General features: G+C 47.5%; 1 protein-coding gene across 3 annotated transcripts in view; it reads right to left on the bottom strand.

Moving 5' to 3' along the window:
- Window positions 1–23,491, bottom strand: part of IA-2 (tyrosine phosphatase IA-2) — a 663,183-nt gene that overhangs the window by 355,115 nt on the left and 284,577 nt on the right. For 2 of the 3 annotated variants that reach the window (XM_070532244.1, XM_070532245.1), the window contains exons 13-14: window positions 17,362–17,423; window positions 14,976–15,056 (exon numbers count right to left, since the gene is read on the bottom strand). In XM_070532244.1, the coding sequence (XP_070388345.1) occupies window positions 14,976–15,056; window positions 17,362–17,423 (143 nt within the window). The remainder of the gene's footprint in view (window positions 1–14,975; window positions 15,057–17,361; window positions 17,424–23,491) is intronic. The other variant, XM_065429889.1, reaches the window with a different exon arrangement.

The raw sequence follows: 23,491 nt of genomic DNA, 5'->3' as shown, positions 1-23,491 counted from the left end.
CACACGTCCAGGTCGAACGGAAAGAGTTCGCTTTCACGGTTACGTGACGAGCCAATTTCAAAAACAGAATCATCATCCCCGTTGTAATAATGAGATTTACCTCCAAAAAAAAAGCTTTATATAGCGCAACTGAAAAAGAGGAACTTGAAGCCTTCTGCCGAATTCAACCAGCCTTTTTTTTTCCTAGCATGACGTGTTACAGGGCAGAAATCCTAACTCATAGTCACACAATTTTCTTTGATCTACGAACGTTTTAGAAGGATTTGTTCCTTTGTTTTATAGACGGAGAACTTAATAATCAAGGGGCAATTATTTGTAGCGCAAGAACGTCCTGTCCTGGGCGCTCCTGCGATGCTGTCGTTGATTATATTGAGATTTAGCGTATGTTTAATCATTTCAATCACTTTCTTCTCAGACTGCGAGGGGTTCTTAAAGGTTCATCAAAACTGAGGGCTGGGCGAGTTGGTGTGGTTCCACCTTAACAAAAAATTGCGCGATAAAGACGTAGACGAGAAAGAGAGTGCCCGTGTTTGTCCTTTCTCTCTTTCTCGTCTACGTTTTATCGCGCACTTTTTCGTTAAGATGTTTCTCTGAGGTGGCGTGCCGTATTCCACAGAACACGAAATTCCCGCGGCGGTAGCGGTCTTCCGCATCATCAAGCCTTAAACGTAGGCCAAGTGACAATTTAGCAAAATTGTCCACTGTTTCTGGTAACTCGTTCGCTTCGCTCGGCCAGTGATCGATGTTCACTGTCTGGTGCTGAACTTTTTTCAAGCCTTTCACTGATGTCAGAGATCGCCGCCGTGAGTGTTTTGTTGCTCAACATTAAGCTCAGCAATTGCGTCGGACATGTTCTTTTGTACATAATCTATTTTAACGGTCACTTAATTGTTATACCTAAAGTGCCGCATTCTCTTGGAAAACGTTTTCAGTGCTGCGCAATGTGCCATCGACAAATTTACGTTGCGTGATGTGGCGCGACAAACGCGGGACCTCGAGACGAAAATATAAGAAGAGGACGTTAAGCTCTGTTGTAAATGTGCGAACGCAATGATGATCAGAGTTGAAATTAAAGAAGTTGTAAAAGCTCGCAGACAGGTTACCTTCTTGAAATTTTTTTCACGAGTGCGTTTTACTCTTCTCGTGGTACGGGCTTGAAGCAATCTCTGTACCTTAATCCATGCCTACATTTTCGTAGTACAGCATCTTAATTTGAAGCCAATCTATCTATCTATCTATCTATCTATCTATCTATCTATCTATCTATCTATCTATCTATCTATCTATCTATCTATCTATCTATCTATCTATCTATCTATCTATCTATCTATCTATCTATCTATCTATCTATCTATCTATCTATCTATCTATCTATCTATCTGTCACCGTATTCCCCGACCCACGCCAGTTTGGGTCACTGGATAGTCCATGGTCAAATGGGCAAGTCATCAAACTGCTGCGCTAAAGGAACTGGGTTCAAAAGCCAACCATCGAGCGTACTTGGGTCACAGAGTATGTGCCACTGAGTACGTGTCACTCTTCAATGACAGACAGAAAAAAAAGTTCCCTAAATTTCTACGGTGATTGGCAAAGCCGAAACTGCACCATACATATGCTGACAAGCTTCTCTCAATATATATTCACGCATGTGCCAAGCGCAGATTTAGCGGCGGCGTCACTAGATGGAGCAGCGTCTCCACAAGGAAGCACGGGAGGGGAGCCCGGCTGCATACACGGCATATACACAGCTCATACATGACGCGTTTCGGCGGTGGCAATAGGGTGTGACGTTACATTCCTTCAATGCTAATTGCATTAATGCCGACGTGTATCGTGAAATAGGTCCGTCTGGATTTTTTGCTTGTGTGTGCCCCGTGAAGAGCTTACACCTGAACTGCTCCATATATGTATGTAGTGGTCACGCCCGCAGATGAACTTAAACTTCAAACAGTAGTTCTTGCAGGCTTTTCACGAATCGAGATGTTCCGCGAGAGCGAATACGTCCTCATTTGAGAACAACGCAACAAACATTTTGACACGGCTTCAAACTCACGTTCAGTGGTGACTTAGAAATGCTCCTTAACGGGAATAAATCACAAGAACGTTTACCGCCACCTACCTCACGATTTGTTACGGCGGGACACAAAGACACCACAGAAAAAGAGCAGAAATGAGAATGGAAAGCGCTTCTTTTTTCGCATCTTGCACTTGTCTTGCTTTGCGAGTTTGTACGCATCTCTATAAACGGTACGCCGATGAGAAAAATTAGCGCAATAAGAAGACAAAGCACAAAGAAAGGGAAGACAAGCCCTGCAATTTGTCTAGGGCATGCGTGCGTTGCCTATTTGTTGCGCTAATTCTCGTCATCAGTAACGCAAGACCAATTAGCCCAACAAATAATCCTTCTCTTTGGTACGGCTGGAGCCGCAACCTTAAGTAACATCCCACATCGTTAAAATGACGTAAAACGAGCGTTTAATTGTTATGCGTCTCTCATTAATTCAAATGCACTGATTATATTCCTGTATGCAGATGCTTACCATAATGAGATTTTAAAAGAATGAGACATTAATGCTTCCTCTTAAGCATGGAGAAGGATTGATATTGAACAACTAAAGCAGCTTACGCGATAATGTATTCTTGGCGTCGGCAACGCTACGATTATATTTAAGTGCTATTCCTTTGTGACTTTCGTCAGTGGCGTATGCTACATACACTGTGTGCGTGCGCGTGTGTTACCAGTTTCCAGGTTGTCTATATTTATTCATATGAGGCTGAACCGCATTGAAGGCGTTCACGTTACGTTCACGAAAAATAATTAGTTTTTGAAGAATAGTGCTGTTTTAATTCGTTCAGAAACGCCATCACAGCATTTCTTCAATATATGCAGTTAGCCGTGGAAAATTGCGGCTAATGTATTAATTAGATACTGTTTTCTCCCGTGTGGAAGCAATCGCTTCGCTTACCCAAGTCATTGAGAAAGCCACCAAAGAACAAACAAAAAAGTCGAACTTGCCAAGCAATGGATGGCAGTCTCATTTTTAAGAACTTGCATCTTAATCAAGCCTCGACAAGGAGCACGATTGAAAAGTGTATACGTTATGTTTTAGCTAGCAGACAGGCAGCTCAACATAAATGTCATACGTTTGCGTGTATCAGCCATAGACCTGTAAATCTGTGAGGAGGCTGGTACGACTTGGCATCTCCCACCGAACAGCATTTCATATAGTCGCGCGTTACGACCTTCTCGCTTATTCGTATTTTGCTGGCCCCCCGTTAGTGTTCGAGAACCCGTCGGATGACGGAAGTACGAGTTCCGAGCCACAAAATAATGGCAAACAGGACAGTTATTATTCTGAGAATCGGAGCGTGCAGGTCGGCGAACGCTCGATTCTATTGCGTCGGTCGAAAAAGAAGGTCAGAGGTTTGAACAAGGACAACAACAATCTTGCTTCACATCGGAGCACGAAGAGAAGAATAAATCTGTCGTCCTCCGCTGCGCGGGAGGCCTGTGGTGACGTGAGCCTATTGTTTTGACGGTCGAACAAGACTGGTGCCTTACAGGAAAGCGCAAGCTTTGTCTACCGAAACGAGCTTGCACTAAAAAAAGAAATGACAATGACAAGAAGAACGCGGCGAGAACAAAACAACTGACGGCGCCAAGGCAAATAGAATGATGCACACAAAAGACAAAAAAAAACTAATAAAAAAGGAAACCAGGCGAAAGCTATCCGCGTCGCGTTTCCGATGCGAGGCGGCGAACTGTAACCGTCCCAGGACACCCTGCCACGTACGCGCCGACCGCGCGACCACCCGCGCACAGGGGAACACCACGTGCGCCACAGAGCCACTATGCGGCTGGAGGATGTCGGGCCGCGAGGCACCGCGCGGGGTGAAGCCAATTCCTGTTTTCATATATATATATATATATATATATATATATATATATATATATATATATATATATATATATATATATATATATATATATATATATATATATATATATATAGACTTCTCTTTCTGCTTCCGTTTTCGCGGGCCGACGTTCTCCCCAATAGGGGACGAATCAATCTCAATTCCCCGTAGACGTCGCCGGCGGCATGGCGGTGCGCGTCCGTGGGATTCCCAGTCCTGCTCCGGTTACGACCAGAGATTTCCGATTTGCCGTACCGCTGCTGCGCTGCAGCTGAAGGGCAGTCGGCGGTGCGCTAGCTCTATAGCGGCTGCGTGCCGGCTGCGCCTCAACTCTCCCCCCACCCCTCCAAACAACTTTCCTTTCCCTAGATGTCTTCCCTGTACGTGCGGTTGTCGTTGTTGCCTCGGTATTTACTGTTGCGCCACTCTAACATTTCCTATTTATTTATTTATTTATTTATTTATTTATTTATTTATTTATTTATTTATTTATTTATTTATTTATATTGGTATAAGAGTGCTCTACTCACTCTTTGGTGCATCCCGGGGACGGTCGCGGAAAAGAGAAGCTGGACTGTTCCATTTTCCTTTGCTTTGTCCCCACCATCTCGTATATACAGAGACGCTCGGGCGTGAGCGGCCCGAGACGATTGCTCGTTTCCTTGCATGTTTCCTTGGCTGCGATTGAGTTCGCGTCACGACCACCTGGGGCGCTATAACGTAAAGCTATACGAAACTTTTCTATTCCAATTCTGCAATCAACCCACCGCGATTGGTCAAAATCTCTCTTGCACCTCCCCCACTTCACCTGTCTGTCACGCGACGTCACGAAAACTGCGATAGCTCCCCGTCTGATATGACGTGTACACACTGATTATGCATAATCTGACCGGACAAAACAAAAACAGTTATTTCTGGTTCGACGCCTTTTTGCCATTAGCCCCCGGTTATTGGTCAAAAGTTTTCGGGCTGCACCCACTTCACCTGCCTCTCACGCGACGTCACAAAACCGCAAAAACTTACCGCGTCAAAGTGATGCGTACGCGTTAGAGATGCATTAATATGCCGAACAAAACTGAATTTTCTTCTGAATAGCCGCAGGCTGCCCCGTTCCGAAAGGAATAAAAGATGGCTGCCGCCGATCGCTCCGGCGCTGGCTACTCGCTTCTGCGGGAGAGCATGGGTTTATTTGCGTGTAATAAAGCTTTTTGCGTGGCCGTGTAACGTTTTCGAGAACTTTCGGCACGTTTACGGCCTCGGTCTGCCAACTCTTCTTTGCTGATGATCCGTTTTAGCGTCGTTTTAGCTACCGCAAGCTAAGTAAGGGAAAGAAGACCAATCGCAGACGCCAGCACCACCCTTTTCATCCTGTTATCGACATTCAGTGCAGTGGCTCGGCCCCATCGAATCCCTCTCTACTTGAGCATGTTCCTCGCCTCTTGTGAGTCAATTAGATAAGACAAGCCACTCAGTGCAGACAATGTTATTCGTTTTTCAAGCAAACAAAAGTGACCTCCTATGAACGAGGGGAGCATTCGAATGGTTTGTTCAGACAACCCAGCGGGCGACGCAAATTTGACGTCAGGAGAGTGAAATAAAAAGTATATTCGAATAGTTTAACGTTATACGGCCCCTGGTTCTTTTCTTTTGTTTCTTTTTTTTTCCGTCACAGCCTGAATGGTTTAGTGAGAACAGCAACGCTGTGCGTGTTCTATGCGTGTTGGTTGAGGCTCACTATGATGGCAACGCGAGCCTTACTTGTTGATATTGTTGCTATTTATTCATAATTTGCGCTGCTGTCATAGCACAGAAGAAGGATAACCGGTTAGGGGGGCAAAACCCACAAATTTAGACAATTCATGGGCTTGAGAGGCTCAACGTTGCTGATATAACATTTGGGAGTGAAACAGGAAAGGACAACCTATATGGAGAGGTCACGAAAGTGGTGCGAAAACAGCCGAAATTAGCACCCATGGGCGATGAGGGACATGATGCAAGTTCCGATACGACAAAAATTTAACAGTGTGTTGACGGTTTTCACTCGAGGCCATGAAATACGCTTTACATGTCATGGCACCATTATCAACACCCGCCGTGGTGGCTTAGGGGCTATCGTTTCGCGCTGCAAAACACGAGGTCGCGGGATCAAATCCTTGTCAGGGCGGCCGTATTTCTATTGAGGCGAAATGCAAAAACAATCGTCTATCGTGCATTTGGGGCACCTTGAAGATCCCCAAGTGGTCAAAATTAATCCTGAGTCCCCCACTACGAAAGGCCTCATAACGAAATCTTGGTTTTGGCCCAGAAAACCCCAGAATTCAATTCAAATTATTCTTATCAACAGCTAGCGCACGCAAAAACCAGCTGGCACCTTTCCAGAAAGAGATCCTTGCGTTGATCGACACAATGCGGGATCGTATGCAGCCCCTTGCGAATACAAACGAGCACTTCATTAAAGCAATAAGAAGGCTACGCCATCTGCCCTCTGCATCTGGTCGCAAGCGTCCAAAAAGCAGATTTTATGAACAGCGAATGCAAACCGTTAAAAGGGCGCTCCTTCTCGACGTTGCACATTCGAATGCTGACAACTATTAGAGAGAGAAAGAAGGAAGGACGGAAAGGCAGGGAGGCCAACCAGAATGATTCCAGTTTGCTACCGTACACGCGGAGAGAGAGAGAGAGAGAGAGAGAACATGAGTCTATATCGCCCCTTCACATGCACTAAGTTAGGTGCAGGATGTTTATAGTCGGGCGCTCAAGTCTGTTGCCTTCTGGTAGTGAAGAAGCGCTCGAATAGCTTACTGGGATAATGAACTGTGAGGCCAGGCTCCCAAAATCTTTGCTTCTTTGAATGACCTATCATCCAGTCTATTCAAGGCACGCTGGATAGTCTGACGTCGGTTATCAAAACGAGGACAATGGCACAGAAGATGACTGATGGTTTCTTTACACTTGCACTTAGCGCACATCGGTAAGTCCGCCATTCCAATACGATAGTCGTAGGAGTTAGAGAATGCTACTCCTATACCCACAGCCGACACAGCAGTGTTCCGTCACGTCGTGAAAGGTTTGCTGGTAATTTCAGTTTCCGTGTTGGGTCAAGGGTGTATCCATGACAGTTAGAGTTCTGTCCGGTACGCCAATAACTTAACATGATGGTACGAAAGAGACTGCGAAGATCTCGTGCAGCGTCTACTCTCGATAAAAGTATAAGGAGTGTCGGTGCTCCAGCCTGGACACATCGGGCAGCGTCATCGGCGAGGTGATTAACAACGATGCCACAATGTCCCACTAGCCACTGAAAGATTATATGATGTCTTCGTTCAGAAGCACAATGACAAATTTCGTTGATTTGGACACCAGCTGTTCATAATTACCACGTCGCAAACCTCGTAAGCTTTGAAGGGGTACTTTCTAATCCCAAAATATTCCCCATTCGCGATGTGGGTGCCTAGCTAGTTTTCGGTATCGCTCTCCATTTCTCTTTTCATCCTTTCGTTTCCATCTCCCAGCGCAATGGAGGCAAAGCATAATTGGAGTCTGGGTAACCTGCCTGCTATTCCTGCCATCGCTCTCCACAAATCCCGGTAGCTTTCCCAGCACCAAGAATAAGCAATTCAATCAATGACGCTTCGCATGTTGTTGATCTCTCTTAAATATTGAGTGCAATTTCCATCGTCGCCTTTTCTAGCCACGCTAGTAATTCTCCATTGCACGTGGTTTCAGTGTAACAATTACTGCCCTGTCGCTTCCGGGGCACTCGTAGTTCTTAAAACGAAATAGAATAATAGCTTATTCGCCCTGTTGGCCACAATGGAACATTTTAGAGGATCTCGAACCTGCAAGTAAACATTCTCCATAATACTTAAACACAGTGCTACCGACAAAGGATATAAGAAAGAGAGCGGGGAAACACAGGGCGCTGACTTACAACTGTGTTTATTGTGGGAAAACATTTTTTTGCTTTCAAAGCCATACATCAAGCATGCGCGCATGCGCGCATGCTCATTGTCAATAAAGAGCACCTGTCATTCTCAAACACTGCCTCATGGTCGCACATATGATTATCTCCGTCGCTCACCTTAATTGAACAAACCCATTTCCTCAGAAGATTAGGCTCTAGGAAGCTGACTAACACAGTCATTCTCTTTAAACATTCTCGCTCTACAAGTTTCATACACAATACACGGCTGTCAGCTCCTTCAGATAACGACATTCAATAGGTTGATTGATTCACTGCTCCAAGCAGAAAAGAAAAAAAAAGCTATGCAGATCTAAGGCACACGTTGGAATCTATGAGAAGCGAAGCTTTATTTAAGCGGGTGATTAAATCCTATGCAACTGGCACGTTTTCATACTATGCAACGTGTAGCATCTTGCAACGCTTACACCTTACACCGGGCACAAGCTGTGGCGAAAAGCAAACAGCGAATCAGATGGATGTGCCCTACAAGACATCGACGAAGCGACGGCTCGAGAACTGACTCGATGCATTATGTTCGTCGAAAAAAATAACGGTGATGATAAGTGTGGACACAGAGCAGTACGACATGTGCGCGTATTTCAGGTTTCTATACTTCTTGTTTCGCCTTGGCCCATAACATGTGAGAGAAACCTAGTGTGCCGATAATAGGCAGCTCGAAAAAATGAAAGTGAAGAGAACTGCAGAGATCGCTGAATATCTTGAGGCATTGCCCTAAACCATGCATTTGTGCTTTAGAGGCACCTAAATGTTCACCGACGTTATCTGGAACTTTTCTGCCGTGACGTTTTCTTCGCTTTATAAAATACGTCGTATTCTAGCAACTAGCAGTCTGATAGTTAGGTATTCGCTTAAAAATGCTTATCTGCGTCTCAAAGCGGCTTGTTTGTAGCTGACAGCGGGATTCCCAGGATTAATTTTGGTCCCCTAGCGTTGTTTAACATGCATGTAAATCTTATTATATGAGCACCTTCGCATTCTGGCCTTCTTTATAAGGCGTCGGTTGATGCTGGGCATTGAACTCGCGCGCTGGTATCTACGTAAAATATCCTCTCTCGCAGCCGGACCTCCAGAAACTCCTAATCAATGAGACATCCTTTGTACTAAACTCGAATAAGTATTTACATGCGGTTATGATTTATCATTTCTCTTTTTTCTTTTATTTGCTTGGCAAATTATGGTGCAAACAGACTAAATTATAGAAAAAATACTAGCGAGTGCCAGAGCTCCCAAAATAATTTGCCTCAGTCCCTTGTTAATATCACCTTTCTCCGCGCTCCTCCTCCCTTCCCGTTCAACGCAAACGATATTTTCTAGGTAAATCTCTCTCAAAAGCTGTAGACAATCGTCACCTAAGCCTTCCCGCAATGCCGTGGAAGCGAGCGCCACCTGTAGGTGTTGCAAGGAACCGTGCGCGCCCCTTTATAGCCCTTGAGATTTGCGCGCGATGCAGATCTCGGAGGTGATGGCCGCTTTGTGAATGATAGAAACGCTGGAAAAGGGGTTTGTGTTATGAGTTCCCACGTAACAGAATTAGGTTATGTCGTATATTCAAATTGCAATCCGGTGCTATCATGTAACTAGGTTGTGTGTAAGTCCTACATTACCATTTTTCTGACGTATTTTTCCTTGAGAAATTCAATTATTTCAGTAGCCTCCTTGCGCTAGGCGGACGGCCTGCGCGGTTGGGGACGCGTTGTTCGAAATTATTTGTTCTGAAACAACAATCGACGCTAGACGAGGGACGGCGCCGCCGGATTTTCTGCAACACGGAACCCTTAACGCTGTCGCGTTAATAACCGGTTTTGCTTGAAATTTGTGAACGCCGGTCTATTTATTTATTTATTTATTTATTTATTTATTTATTTATTTATTTATTTCATATACCTCACAGGCTCCAGAAGGATTATTGCGTGAAGGGAGTGGTACAGATAACAATAGTGGAGCAAAACCATGTTTCTTGTTACATAAATATGAACAGAAGGAAAATCAAATAATAAACAAAGAACGCGAAATAAATAAAGATAAAAAAGGAAGGTAAACTACCAGTTGTTACGTTGTCTGACAGTAAAGCAAACAATCTTAAAACAAATGCTTACATAAATACACAACAATGAACAGCAACAAAACTAAAACAGATACTTCTTTTTAGCTAAGTACTAGCCAAATATTGCACTAGATTTTTTATCTGAAGGTTAATGGGTCGTTAATGCCAGCGATCGTATCAGGAAGACTATTCCACAGCGCAATTGCATTCGCAAGCAATTGAATGAATTGGTGTGACCGAAGGTGCGCTGGAAACAGATGATTATGGAGACGTCTAGATGTGGCGGGAGGGACGAACGAGTGGTAAAGTAAATGGGCGTACATTACGCATGATTTTGTGCAGAGGACAAAGCAATGCTATATATATGCCTGCGTGATTCCAAAGATGAAAGCGACAACGACAACTTGATGTTGGTCACGCTCGAAAAATGGGCTATAGTCTCTGGCAATGAAACGTGCAGCGCCGTTTTGCATCGACTCGAGAAGGTGGATTAGATATGCCTGATGAGGTGACCGTATAGAAGCTGCGAATTCGAGCTGAGGTTGCACTGATGTTTGGTTGGCTATCTTTCTGGTGAGGGAAGGAGCGCTGCGAAGGTTATGTTTTAGATATACGAGAGTGCGCGATGCTTTAGACGTTATTTTCTCAATGTGGGATGACAATTAAAAGCTGGGTGTTAGAATAATGCCAATGTACTTGTATTTTGCCACTATTAGTCTATGGGAGAGAAAGATAGAGGATAACAGAAAAGAAAAGATTAATAAAAACTTGAAATAACACTTTAGACCGCGGAATAGGTGATGCAAACAGAAATAGTAGACACAACGTACGTTAAGGCACACGATGGCCGCAGTATGGATTATAGAGCAAACGCAAAAAAAAATTGATATTATAGTTGATATTACGATGAAGTGTAGTTGTGACGGTTTCGTATGATGAAGATGATGATGAACACAAATGACACTACACAATGCAGTGCGGGCATCGCAGGATCAAAACGTTTATCATAGCCCACTAGCCGCTCGTGCTTGCCAATGGACGAAGCACTAAAGTGATCACACAATAGCAAAAATACGAGGCCCTTAACTGCGCCTGGATGTTTATATCCTTGGTGGTGAAAACTATCCTGTCGTGGTTGCTTTAGTGGCTTTGGCGTTACGCTGTTAAGCATGAGGTGGCGGGATCAAATCCCAGCTGCGGCGGCCGAATTTCGATGAAGGCGGAATGCAAAGACGTCCGTGTACCGTGTATTGGGTGAACGTTAAAGAGCCCACGTTCGACAAAATTAATCGCGAGTCCACCACTACGGCGTGCCTCATAAGCAGATCGTGGTTTTGGCGCGTAAAACCTCCAAATTATTGCTAAAGCTAGTCCGTGACAAGCAGAACGCATGGCTAAAAACTACGGATTGTACTCTAAAACGTACTCAGGCTCAGGCTTCAATTGCAGATAAATAATTTATAAAATAAGCTGACTTCGCGCACTGCGGACTTGTACATGCCATAGTCACGTCTGCTCGAACGTCACCCAAGCGGAACAGGGCTCGTATTTACAAAAAACGCGCTCGCGCTATAATTGTACGTAAGCGTGAATTCCGGTCAATCGTGATGACGAACATATTTGCGGCAGCGCAATAGACCACGGCTAAAGAACGCTTACGAGCAAAGATGTTTGTGAATTCGGCCCCAGGCATGGCCAACTCAGAGCCACCACCGTGTTGCTCGAGTGGCGCCAATGCCTTTCATTGGGGAGCAGCGACGAACAGATGGAAGTGATAATCGTCTCTACTCCTTCAACAACATCCCCCCTCACCCCCTCTTTATCGCACTGCTTGGAAACCCACCTCCTTTCGCCACAGCACCTCTTCTGAAACATGGGGCACGATTACACCGGCATACGTGACACTCCGAATGAAGCGAGCTGCAGAGAGAGAGAGCAGCGAGCCCAGGGCCGAAACCCGGCCGGGTGGCGCTGCGCGTGCGCGCGCCGTGCCGCGGTGAGTGGTGCCAGCCGCACCCCGTACAGAGTGCATCGATTGCCGAGTACGGAAGCTCGGCCGGCTCCGCGCGCATACGAGGGAGTGGCAGCAGCGTTACGGCGCGGTAAAAGAGGGCGCTCTTCGCCGAGCCCTTGTTGCTCGCCATGCACGGAGGGCTTCGGTAATTATTTACGTTTATCGCGCCGGTAATCTTGCGCGCTGCTCTTCGAACCACGACGACCCCCACGGTTTCCGGGGCGCGGAAGCAGAGGAGAAGGCCAGCTCCGGGGCCGAAGCGGGCCCACGGTATACACTCGAACGATGCTCCAATTCCCTCCGCCTTTCGCTGCTGCTCTCCTCTCGTGCTTCGCTATAGTCGCACTGTTTCCTTTACTTCGTTCTCGTTCGCTCGAGCACCTTCCCCGACAATCTATGTTCTGCGTCGTGTACGAACGACGGCGATGGCTTGCCGCGCGAAGCGGGCATGAACGCGCCCCCCTAAACACGACCGTCATTATATGGCTTGGCGGTCTTTCGGACCGCCGAGAAGGAACGCCTCGAAGTGAACACAAACAATAAAGGCCGGTATATCGAGAGCAAAGACGGAGGACGGGCGTCAGTAGAGAATGGCCGCTTGAACTAATGGCGCGGCATTAACAGGACTGCGTTAATGTGGCACTTGGATCGTCAACCTAATCCAGGCGGACGAAGTTGCCGCAATCGCCGGCCTGAACTCGCGGCGCATACGGCTGAGCGTCCGCGACCGGGACCCAGGGGCAGCGATCTTTAAGGAATTCATTCGGTTTATTTATTTATTTATTTATTTATTTATTTATTTATTTATTTATTTATTTTTAGATGGAAAAGGAGTGCTGGTTACATAAGCGCTCGAAATGTAGTGTTCTGTTCACTTGCTTGTTTACCTGTCCGCATTTGCTGTACCGTTACTATCTGATGACATTTTCCGTCTCAACCTTCCAGTTGGATTATGAGGGACGCTATCTGCTCCACATGAAAACTGTTTGTAAACTTACAAGCGTACTTCCTGGTACTTAACAGGCAATTAGATGACTAATGACATCGATTTAAAATGTGACTCATGTTTCTGCGTGAACTCCGACGTCAGCTCTTCCTCATTTTGAAGACAAGGTCTTCTTATTCGACTTCAGGTGGATTGGGCGCAGCTGAAATCTAGGTATCTTGTAGCCACTTCTAGAAATAAATGGTCAGTAAGGGGACTCGTAGATGTCATATGAACACGACAATGATCCACGCTCCGTACCTTTTGTGATGATGTCGGCAACATCGAACATTTCATTTGGCTTTGCCCGCAGTTCTACACAGAAAGAAAAGCGATGGTTGACAGGCTGCAATAGAGTAGTCTTTCGCACAGGACCTTTTAAGAGGTCCTTTTTCTCGGAGGGCCCACGGATATCAGGAAGATAGCGCAACAACTGATGATTACCTTCATGCAAGACACGGGGATCTTCAATGCATGGTGGCACACCCCTGACCTCATCTCACAGGAGGCTCAGGCGGAACTATTGCCGGCTATGTATGCCAGCTTAACCTTGCCTGCTGCAACACCACCACCACCAGCAGCAGCAGCATGCTAAACTATTTCTCTTCATGCCGAGAATACGTACCAAGTAAGCAACTAAGGATATAAGAAAAAAGTTAGTGACGTTTCACTTCGCGAAAGCGTGTTACACTCAAGCCAATGGGTGCTATTACTTTTTTTGTGCATTGCGCGTAGAATGATTTAAGAGTGCTTTTATTGTGCGTAAGCGCACCAGTTTTTTCAACGCTTATTTCATATTTTGTATATTTTCCGTCTCTTGCTTTATATTTATAAAGTGTAAAGTTCCATTAGGAAAGACGGTAAGGCACTGTGTGGAAAAGCACAGTCTTTATTATTTCAAGCAATTTGGTAATGTACTATTCACAGTATTCATTTTCCCCTTCTCCTCCTTCTTCCTCTTCTGGAGTCTTCCGTGCACGCCAAGCCCGCACCTTTTGCCAGACTTGTTCAGCTCGTGCCCGGCGCTTGGCGACGACTTCTGGGCCGGTCGACTCCCGCTCGGACTGCCGCCGCTCGCACCGCTGTCCCGTCCTTCTCGCTCGGCGCTCGGCCTCTCGACCACGAGACGAATCCGGTACGTCCGCAGCGCGCAAAGAACCCGTCGCAACTGCCAGAGCAGGTCAACTCAGCGCGCCGCCGTCTACCCTCCTCCTCCGCCCCGCTTCGCATCCTTTCTGCTTCCCCGCTTCGCTCAACGCCACCTAGACGTTTCTGTATAGGTGTAGTTGCTTTGCCTCGCGCTCAGCGCCCTCCTCCGTACTTTCCCCGGTGCGCCAATCTCTCCTACCCCCCCCCCCCCCCTTCAGGAGCCTTCCTCCTCCGGTGCTCGCTTCCCTCGGGGCGGCACGCATAATCTAGCAGAACTCAGAGACGGGACATGTACCCTAGCGCTTAAAACGAGTGTAAGTAGCTGTAAACGAAGTGGGATGTGGGTCTCTGTGTCACTGCCACCCTCAACCATGTCGGCGCAAGTGCCACCTAACTTAACCGCCGCGCCCTAAACTAGATAGCATAGAATGCCAGAGTTTGATGCCTTAGAACGCGTACTTATAAAGCGAGGTTTACCAAGGAAGAAGCATGTACTAGCTGCGGCAGAGCTAGGGAAACGATGACACAGGTTGAATGAGAATGCGCAGATTATTTCGCTGTCGGTTAAGGCTCTGCTGGCCTCCTTGAAGCCCTTGGGTTCAGGCATAACAGGGGCAAATAAACGCGTGCACAGTACAGATCAGTAAAACACAATGGGAGGATTGGTGGCCGAAAAGTGGGGAGACCACAAACAACGGAGCCGTTCTGAACTTTCTGAACCCCAACAGGGGATTCAGAAAGTTTAATGGTAGGAATTTTTTGTCTGTTAAATAAAGCTAAGTATAGACGCTATGCAAAATAAGGAAAAGTGTTTGATGGCGCAACCCACCGCCCCATTTCGAAGGGGACGCTCAAAGCATCCATTCACCCATCCACCCACCTGATTGGGTGCCTCTAGGTGTGCCCCGCTGCACGCGAGCCGCGTATACGGCGGGAAGGAGGTCTTGCGCATCCAGGCACCCTAGAGTTCGGGAGAAAGGAGAGCTGGCTCAGAGAAGCGCGTCGAAGTCCGCATGTGAACAGTCACCCTTGAGCGGGCGCGGAATCGAGTGCGGCGCGCCGGCCTCACTGATGTCTACTCAGTGGCCGGCCTTCGACCAACCCTTAGTGCGGCGCGCTATCTCAAAGGGTATGAAGGACAAGTTGTACTTCTGCGTAGTTCTGCTACGCCGGCAAAAACCTCACAGACTAGCGTCAGGGGCTTTGGCGCGGTCGGCGCGGCCACGCAGAAGCCGCTAGACCAGGTGCACCGCACGCTAGCTCGGACGACCGGCGGCATGCCGGTCTACAGTTCGGATGCATTGAAGAGAGCGTGCCGCGTTTGCGCCTTCGGCAAACTAAAAAAAGAAAAAAAAAAGACTACTCACCGCGCACTTGTGCGCATGCGTTGCAGTAACAGCTGATCGCCGCGCTGCTGAGGGCCGCATTCAATTCGCCGAACTGCACAGCGGGCAAAACTTCGGCGATTCTGGCGTCGCCGGCATGACACATTCGACTTCGCCAGCCGCTGCCTCGCGCGTTGAAAACGCCAGACTATTAATTGCTCCAGAGGGATTCGTAACAGAGACATGCCGCCGAGTCGAAAGATAGCTGTCAACGTTGGTGAGAGGAAATGCAAGCGTGAGGAGGTTGCACGCGTCCGACGGGCCAATCAGAGAGCCTAAGCGCGTTAAGCAATCGTCAGACACGCCGGCCACGCCAAGAAGACGGCCGAAGCTGGCGAGGCCCGTCTTGCCCAAATGCGCTATTCGTAGTGTGTCCGCAAGGTGCCCGAGCACGTCGAGCAGCGTTTGGGGGCCCTATAGCGGAAGACAGTCGGCCAACACAAAGGCATGGCTGCAGAGGCTTCTGAAGAATACAACCAGCATTTCCCACGTTGTAGTGCGGCCAGGCATACCCGATCTTCATCTCATCGTAATTGCGCGTGAAATATGATACGATTAGGATACCAATTAGGTGAATAATAAACATGAAAAAGAGACAGAAAAGAGACATACAATCAACACTTAATGGTCGAATCATTTGAGCAACCATGTACGTTGACCTTGTCTCCCTTAGCGTCGAGACTTGGCTGACACTGTCCTCTTCTTTTTTTTTCTATTTCTTCGTCCGCTACATTAGTCGTATATTAGGGAATTTTATTTACGCGTGTGCGTTGTACTTTATATGTGACTGCGTTTTGGCGGTCACTACATCAAGACGCTATATTTTCCATGAGAGCTTTTCAATACAGGGTGCCGCAGCAAGTGCAGATAGAATATAGCGTAAGTTCAACAGGTGGCGGCGAAAGAAGGTAGGAGGCAATAAGAAGCTATTCCGGAGGACGGTCATGGATTCTTTGTGTTTGCGAGGCAGCGAGGACGTTTCGTCACTGAATGGCTTACCAGCTGGCTAAAAGCAACGAACGGATATTTGAGGCCATAGAGTCTTGAGCGCGTAACGGTTTCGTCGTCGGAAAGACCGGTGAATCTCGTACACACACGGACGTGCGTAACTTCATTGATCGGGGCAATTCCGAGTATTAAAATGTGTTTTCTTCGAGCCCATATGGTTCCGAAAATTGAGCCCGAAATCACCAGTGCATTCGTGTTAACTTGTGTGTTTACTCACAGCCACCATTTCGAAAGCAAATTCTCGTAAAAACTATCACTGTTGATGAGCTGCGTACTTGAAAAAACTTCCATAATTCTCCTGTTATTGCAGTAAGATAGAAGGACACTTGAAGGCCGCGTAGAACGCAGCACACTAACACTATTGGTATAGAACTCTTAGGCAGCGTAACAGCGGTGACGTCAAACTTTGTCACCGAGGAAGCACAAGTTTTTCTCGCAACTATAGCGCTGTTTTCTTTCGCGGCAAGTTCGTGAAGCTTTCTGCACTCTGTAGATTTCCGAAGAACTCATTTTCTTAGGGCTCATTCTCTGCTTATTTTCGCTAGAGACTGAAAACTGTTTTCAATAAAATTAATGAGCCTGTGGAACTTGTGTGGCAATGTACATGGGTATTTGTACTAGGATGTCCCATGATAGTACATTGAGGTACTTTCGTTCACCTGTATCCTAGTATGGTACTATTTAGGAAATAACAATTCAACTTCACGGCGAAAGAAACAAAAGGTAAGTCGGATGTTATAGTCGTGTTCGTTGACGCGACAAGGTATCGAAGCCTCGGGACCTCTGAAAACAACGCGTGTCGCATGCGAGCGCCAGTAGAACAAGAAAAAAGGCTAAAAATGCAAATGAAATGCCAGTGATTTGTATACGCACCTCTCCGACGACGCCTGCCGCCACAATGGTGTAGTTCTGGTGCAGCACGTCAGCCAGGCTCTCTGGAACAGAGAGAGGGAGAAAAAGAAAGAGGAAAGAGGCACGTACATAAAAATGCCGTTGCTATCGACAGTTTGATAAGAAACGGGGTCACGAGGAGTCTTGCGGATTTTAGACGAGTCTCGACTCGTATCAGTTACACATTGTCCAAGCTTCGCTGTCGCGCGGATTTTGCATATCAAAGACTGACATATCCGGCCACGGTCTGAGCACCTCCCCCCCCCCCCTTTCTATCCCGTCTCCGACGTTTCCCTCTTTTATTCCCTACCCCTTGTGCAGGATTGTCGTGATTAAACAGGTAATATACAGCACGCGCTCCCCCCCCCCCCTTCCTCCGTCTCGCATGTCGACAAAAATTTCTGCCGCTATATACTGCAAAAGGAAAGCAGAAACGACAACTACAACGCAGCACCATTGCCGCATACTTTCATCGAGACCACCCATTCTTAGAAGACGGCGGTGAGAATTCAATCCTATCAGAAGCCTCCGTGCCCTCTAATTTTATGTGCTCCCGGCGCGTACGTGCGCAGTATAAGCTTTGTTATGGCCGATTGCGAGCGCTCACGGCACGCGGGAGTACCTTAAAAAAATAAAGCGCAAAACAAAACATGAACGGCCAGCTGCAGTTTAGCAGGTTCATTTAACGCAGACAGCTGGATCAGTTTAGTTCTTAACTCGCACGTGGACGAGATGACGCGCGTAAGAACTAGAGCAATACTGTTGCACGTAAGCTCAGCAGCGTGCAGACTAGGGCCGTTAATCCAGTATAATCACGCGCATGCATTAAACCGCCAACATCAAAGCTCGTATTCAGTTTCCCTTACATTTAAATTACATCGCCTTCGTGGGCCAGGCATGGTAGGAACAGCTCTGAGGACGTTTACGCAACCTCTCAAACGGCACATTCAAGCGACTGTATGCAAGTTTACTTCCCGTAGGCGAAGAAGCAGAGTAAAAAAAATGACTGTCATAGGGTTGGACGCAGAAGGCATGCAATGAATCACGCGTGATCATCGTCGACGTCGTCATCATCATATGTCTAATTTACGTCCACTACTGCAAGACGAAAGCCTGTCCCGCTCATCTCCAATTATTATTGTCTTGTACCAGCTGACACCATGATACGCCTGTAAATTTTGCAAGTTCGTCACACCCCCTTGTTCTCTACCGTCATCGACTGCACTTCTCTTCCCTTGACGCCCATTCTGTAACCGTCACATAGTATATTAAAAAAACAAAGGGCCATAATTAAGGTTCGAGGTTAAGAGGCCTGCCCTGGGACTCCATCGCTCCTACCAAAACATCCATCTTGTCCACTCCACAAGCACGCGCTGGAGCGGTTCTGCATAACCATCCCGTGTGCGTCTGATGCGTTCTCGTTTCCGTATGGCACAAACAACCAAGTGTTGTTTGTGTTCCATTAGCGAACGTGTCGATGTGCAAAGAACAGTATAGATTGCAACGCTGGAAGCCGTGGCCAGACCCCCCCCCCCCGCCTTTCACCGAAATCGCGTTTTCTCACCCTCGCATCTGTTTAGGGAGAACTACAGAGAGGATCAAGCGGTGACAAAAGAAGACAAGGCCCGCATCGGCACTTTTCGGGCGCGCTGCTGCGATCGTGCTACCAGTAGGTAGCGCAGCATAGGTTCTATAACAGCGTGAACCAGGCAGCGAGAATTCAGAAAGGGGGAGCATGACAGCGGAGACGCGAGGAGGTGCGCGCGTCGGCGCATATTGTAACCCACGACCTACTGTATAAGGTCGTGTTGTAACCGCGCGCGAACTTCCGAAAAGCGAAGGGCGAGAAGGCGGGCAAGAATGGGAGGCGTCGAAGCCCGGGGGACGAAAGGTGGAGCGTGCCCTGGTCGAAGAGAGCTGCCGCTCCGCGTGCCAAGGTCCGGAAGGACGCTGCGGCGCACCAGGAGCGCAACTTCCGAAACCACTCCCGCAAGCAGATGCCCGGCACGTGCGTGTGACGAAGAGAAATGCAACGCGCGCGGAGAACAGGGGTCGGGAAATTGGGAGAGAAAGGCCGGGGCGGCATGTTTCGGCACGCCGGGAGAGGTATATCAGCCCCCTCCTCCCTCACCCTCTCCTACCATATGTGTTTCCTCCCGGCGAGACTTGCCCGCGTCGTCACCTCTATACATTTTCTAAAAGCGAAGCGTTTCTTCGCGACCCTCGCCGAGATTTCGTGACCATGGGTGCTTCGGCGTGTGCAGTCTCTTGCGGAATAGGCCAACCAAACGCAGCTGAGGACGCAAGCTACGTCAGCGCCGCTGCGTTTCTTGCACCACCACCAGATGGCGCTCGCCATCGCGCATCCGCAGCAGTGACGGGTGCATTGCGTTAGCCTCTGTGCAATGCCTGAATAAAACTTTCCGTGTCACTTTGTGCGGACATTCAACAAACACAACTAGTGCTTCGACTCTTTATGCACTCGCACAAAGCTTCGCTGTATACAGATTCCAAATCTTATATATAGATCTGCATATTCGCAGCAGATAGCTGTATATAGATCCAATTTGGATCGGCTGCTTTCCCACTGTTTTATTTTTTTCTCCGACGCCCACTACATGCTCTCGTCCGGGGCATTCCCCTTTCGTTCTCTCTCTTATGTGCACGGGTGTGGTGCGCATCCTTCGCCCAGTCGCTTTACCTTTGCTTCTTCTAACGGTTGGACGGTCCGAGAGCGAGCGCCCTCGCTCACGCGTTCGCTCGCAGCAGTTTCAATGAATCAGTGTCGATGACCAACAGCGTCGATATGCACTGCCCCCTTTCCACTCAAACTTTCTCCTCATATTTTTTTTTTTCTGTTAGGAGCGCAGTGCTACACTATAAAGGGTTCAATATCAAGCTAGCCATCCTTACAGCACAGGCGACACGAAGCAGGAGAAAAATAAACGGTGTCATTTCTTTCTTTCTGTATTTTTTTCGCATCAAGACATTGGGATATGAAGTAGTCACGTAGGGCGCGTTACCAAGGTGAGATTCAGCTACCTTGCGCGTTCTTCTCGAGACCATGCAAAGTTATGTATATATAACTTCCCCACAAATTTTGGTGGAGGCGACGAATGCGAGTAGCCTGCCGCTCCCAGCAGAGGGAAGGTGGGATGCTCTATGTTCCACGCTCCCGTTGGCAGTGGCTCTCTGCTTTGATGAAGTGACCACATGACGCCTTTTTGTTTATCTACAGCTCAGCGCGGCCGCGTTGCAATGCGCGCTTTACGCGCGCCTTATGATACTCCACATGCGTTTCATTGTCAGCCACATATAACGCATTCGCGGTACACTCGGCTCATACTTCGACATAAGAAAACGCGCAAGCAGAGACTGCGCCACAGCGGAATAGACAGCGCATAAACTCTAAAATTATTTTATTCTACAAGCACTAAATGTTTCAAGAGAAAGTCAAAGCACTCGCGCGATTGCGTGTGTTTGCGAGTGAGTGAATAATAGAGTGAGCGCGCGCGCGCGCGCGCGCGCGTGCGTGTGTGTGCGTGTGCGTGTGCGTGTGCGTGCGTGTGCGTGCGTGTGTGTGTGTGCGTGCGTGTGCGTGCGTGTGTGTGTGTGTGTGTGGGGTGTGTGTGTGTGTGTGTGTGTGTGTGTGTGTGTGTGTGTGTGTGTGTGTGTGTGTGTCTGTGTGTGTGTGTGTGTGTGTGTGTGTGTATGTGTGTGTTAGATCATTTCCGGCGTCATAGCAGGCTCTGAAGTGCTGGCTTCAAATCACACGGAACAGTGCACTCCCTAGCTGGTTCTTAATGACATAATTATTCACGGTAAGGAAAGCAGTAAGCTATTGGATTGTGTGTACAGGAACTGAGTGTATATTACGCCTTACTGGGTGTTTAGTGATTTTGTTCGACTTTCATTGCCATGTGTTTTGATTGCGTCTAAAACGAACTACCTATGAAAATTCGTTTAGTAATGCTTCCTTGTATCCGCTTTGCGAGAGCAACAATAATATTTCTGGGACACAAGACAAATAGTATATTACAAATTGCCACAGGTTGGTACAGTTGCTTCCGGGTATGGTACGGTATGAAGAACTTTATTTGAATCCTGGGGGATCAGTGTGGGAGTGAGGCGGGCCGCTCCCACGTCGGGACAGAGAGGCCGAGCCCCTCTGCCGTCATACGGGCCCTCTGGACAGCCCTGAGTTTGTTCCGCCAACACTTTACTGTGCAGCATCCGTTGTCACCATTGTTCACCTTGAGAACCACCGCCGGCCAACACCAAGCAGCGCCAAAGCTTCCGTGTGTACGCATACATTTTTACAGTAATTTGAGAGCCATGTGCATGATGATAATGATGATAATAAAACAGTTTTATTCAGTCGCGTTGATGCAATGATGCAAAAAGTGGTTATAAAGCATTTGCCGAGCTCACGTTTTAGCGTTTTTCGTTGTCTTTCTTTTCTTTCTGTGGACACAATAAAACGCGATTCAGTTCCTAATACAATGCCCCTCGATGCTTGTTACATTGCCAGCCGCATTGTCCTGTTGAACGGATAGACTCGCCTATCTCAAGCAACGACAGTATCAAGACAAAGAAAAAAATCAGGTGGGGACAATAGAAACAAATTTCGCGAAATAGGCTCGCGATGTCACTTAAGCCTCACGCATTTACGGTTGAGCTCCGTGATTAGCGCACGAGCTGCGTAAGAGCGAGTCGGCAGTGATCCCTCTTTCGATTATCCAAGCACGAACCACTCTTAAAAGCAGAATAGCTAGACTCGCGTGGGTCGGAGCGTATAGAGCAGCTAATAGCGCGCGTTGCGACAAACTGCTATCATAGAAGAAATTATCCGCAAAACGTGGGACAAGTTTCGTGCATGCTGCACGTTATAAACTACGAAGGTGTCTCTGAACGTGAGAGAAACTGCCTGACAAGGGCTGTATAATTTATTTTCTTTCTTACCCCATTTTCTTTTTCAGTCTGAAGAAGACAATGAGCTTCCTCAGAGAACACTGCGCTAAGTGGGGCAAGGGGCCTACGGCTTTCGATAATAGATTATCGACATATCACGTTTTTTTCACCGGCAGAAATTAACACCAGCTTCTAGAAGTGAGCGATGTCCTAAGGCGGCTGCGTACGTGACCTAACCGGAAAATCGGGAATAAATGGAACAGGGCAGCGTGTACGCGATCGCCATTCGCATGATGTGCATTGGCTCAAGTCTAAGCTTGTTATGTTGTCAAGCACTTTTGCAGTGTTACGTGCGCATATTTACGCGTCTCATGCGCTCGTCTGCAAAACTGAACTTCTGTATGTGTTCTCGGACTATTCAAAGTACTTGTGCTTACACTTGCCATTGTTTACACGAACTTTGTGTCCAGGCTAGCCGACTGTATTTTGCGATACACTCGTGCCCTTTTCGTGCGTGCGTGTGAGTGTGTGCGAGTGTGTGCGTGTGTGCGTGTGAGTGTGTGTGTGTGTGTGTGTGTGTGTGTGTGTGTGTGTGTGTGTGTGTGTGTGTGTGTGTGTGTTCGTGCGCGCGTGTGTGTGTGTGTGCGCGCGCGTGTTTGTATGACAAATTTTGTGATATATTTTTGCCAAAAGAAGAGCAGCAGCCGGTGCCATGTAAAGGCTCCAACCTCTCCTACTACATCATGTGAAATGCGAATATTTACGCTTTCTTAGTATAAAGACATCAACTTGAGTCATTGCCGACAAAGGAACAAGTGCATAAATTAAACGACATGTCGAACTGTCCGCGTAATCTATTGTTCCCTTGGCTGCCCTATCCCTATACTTGGCATTGTGAAAGATAAAGACGATACTGCAACGAAACACTGGAATACACAAATAACTCCTGATGTATCTCCATGACTCACTCAAGGTGTTGCAAGAGTATGAAATATTTGCAGCGCACCGCTACAATGTGTCGCAGATCTCGTCCAAGACCTGCAATTAACGCCAACTAAATGTGTTGGTAAGAGCGACAGAGAGGCGGATAAATATTTCGGATATTGAGGAAACTTTCCGTTTACCCCGTTATTTTGCCAAAAACGCTCGCCTAAAGCAAAGCCGAGTTGAGCGACAATCACGCGGACAGATGTTCACAGTA

The sequence above is a fragment of the Dermacentor albipictus genome, chromosome 1 (genome assembly GCF_038994185.2).
Source record: "Dermacentor albipictus isolate Rhodes 1998 colony chromosome 1, USDA_Dalb.pri_finalv2, whole genome shotgun sequence".
Lineage (NCBI taxonomy): Eukaryota > Metazoa > Arthropoda > Arachnida > Ixodida > Ixodidae > Dermacentor > Dermacentor albipictus.
Note: the sequence above shows the minus strand (reverse complement) of the source record. Positions and strands in the feature narration are given on the sequence as shown.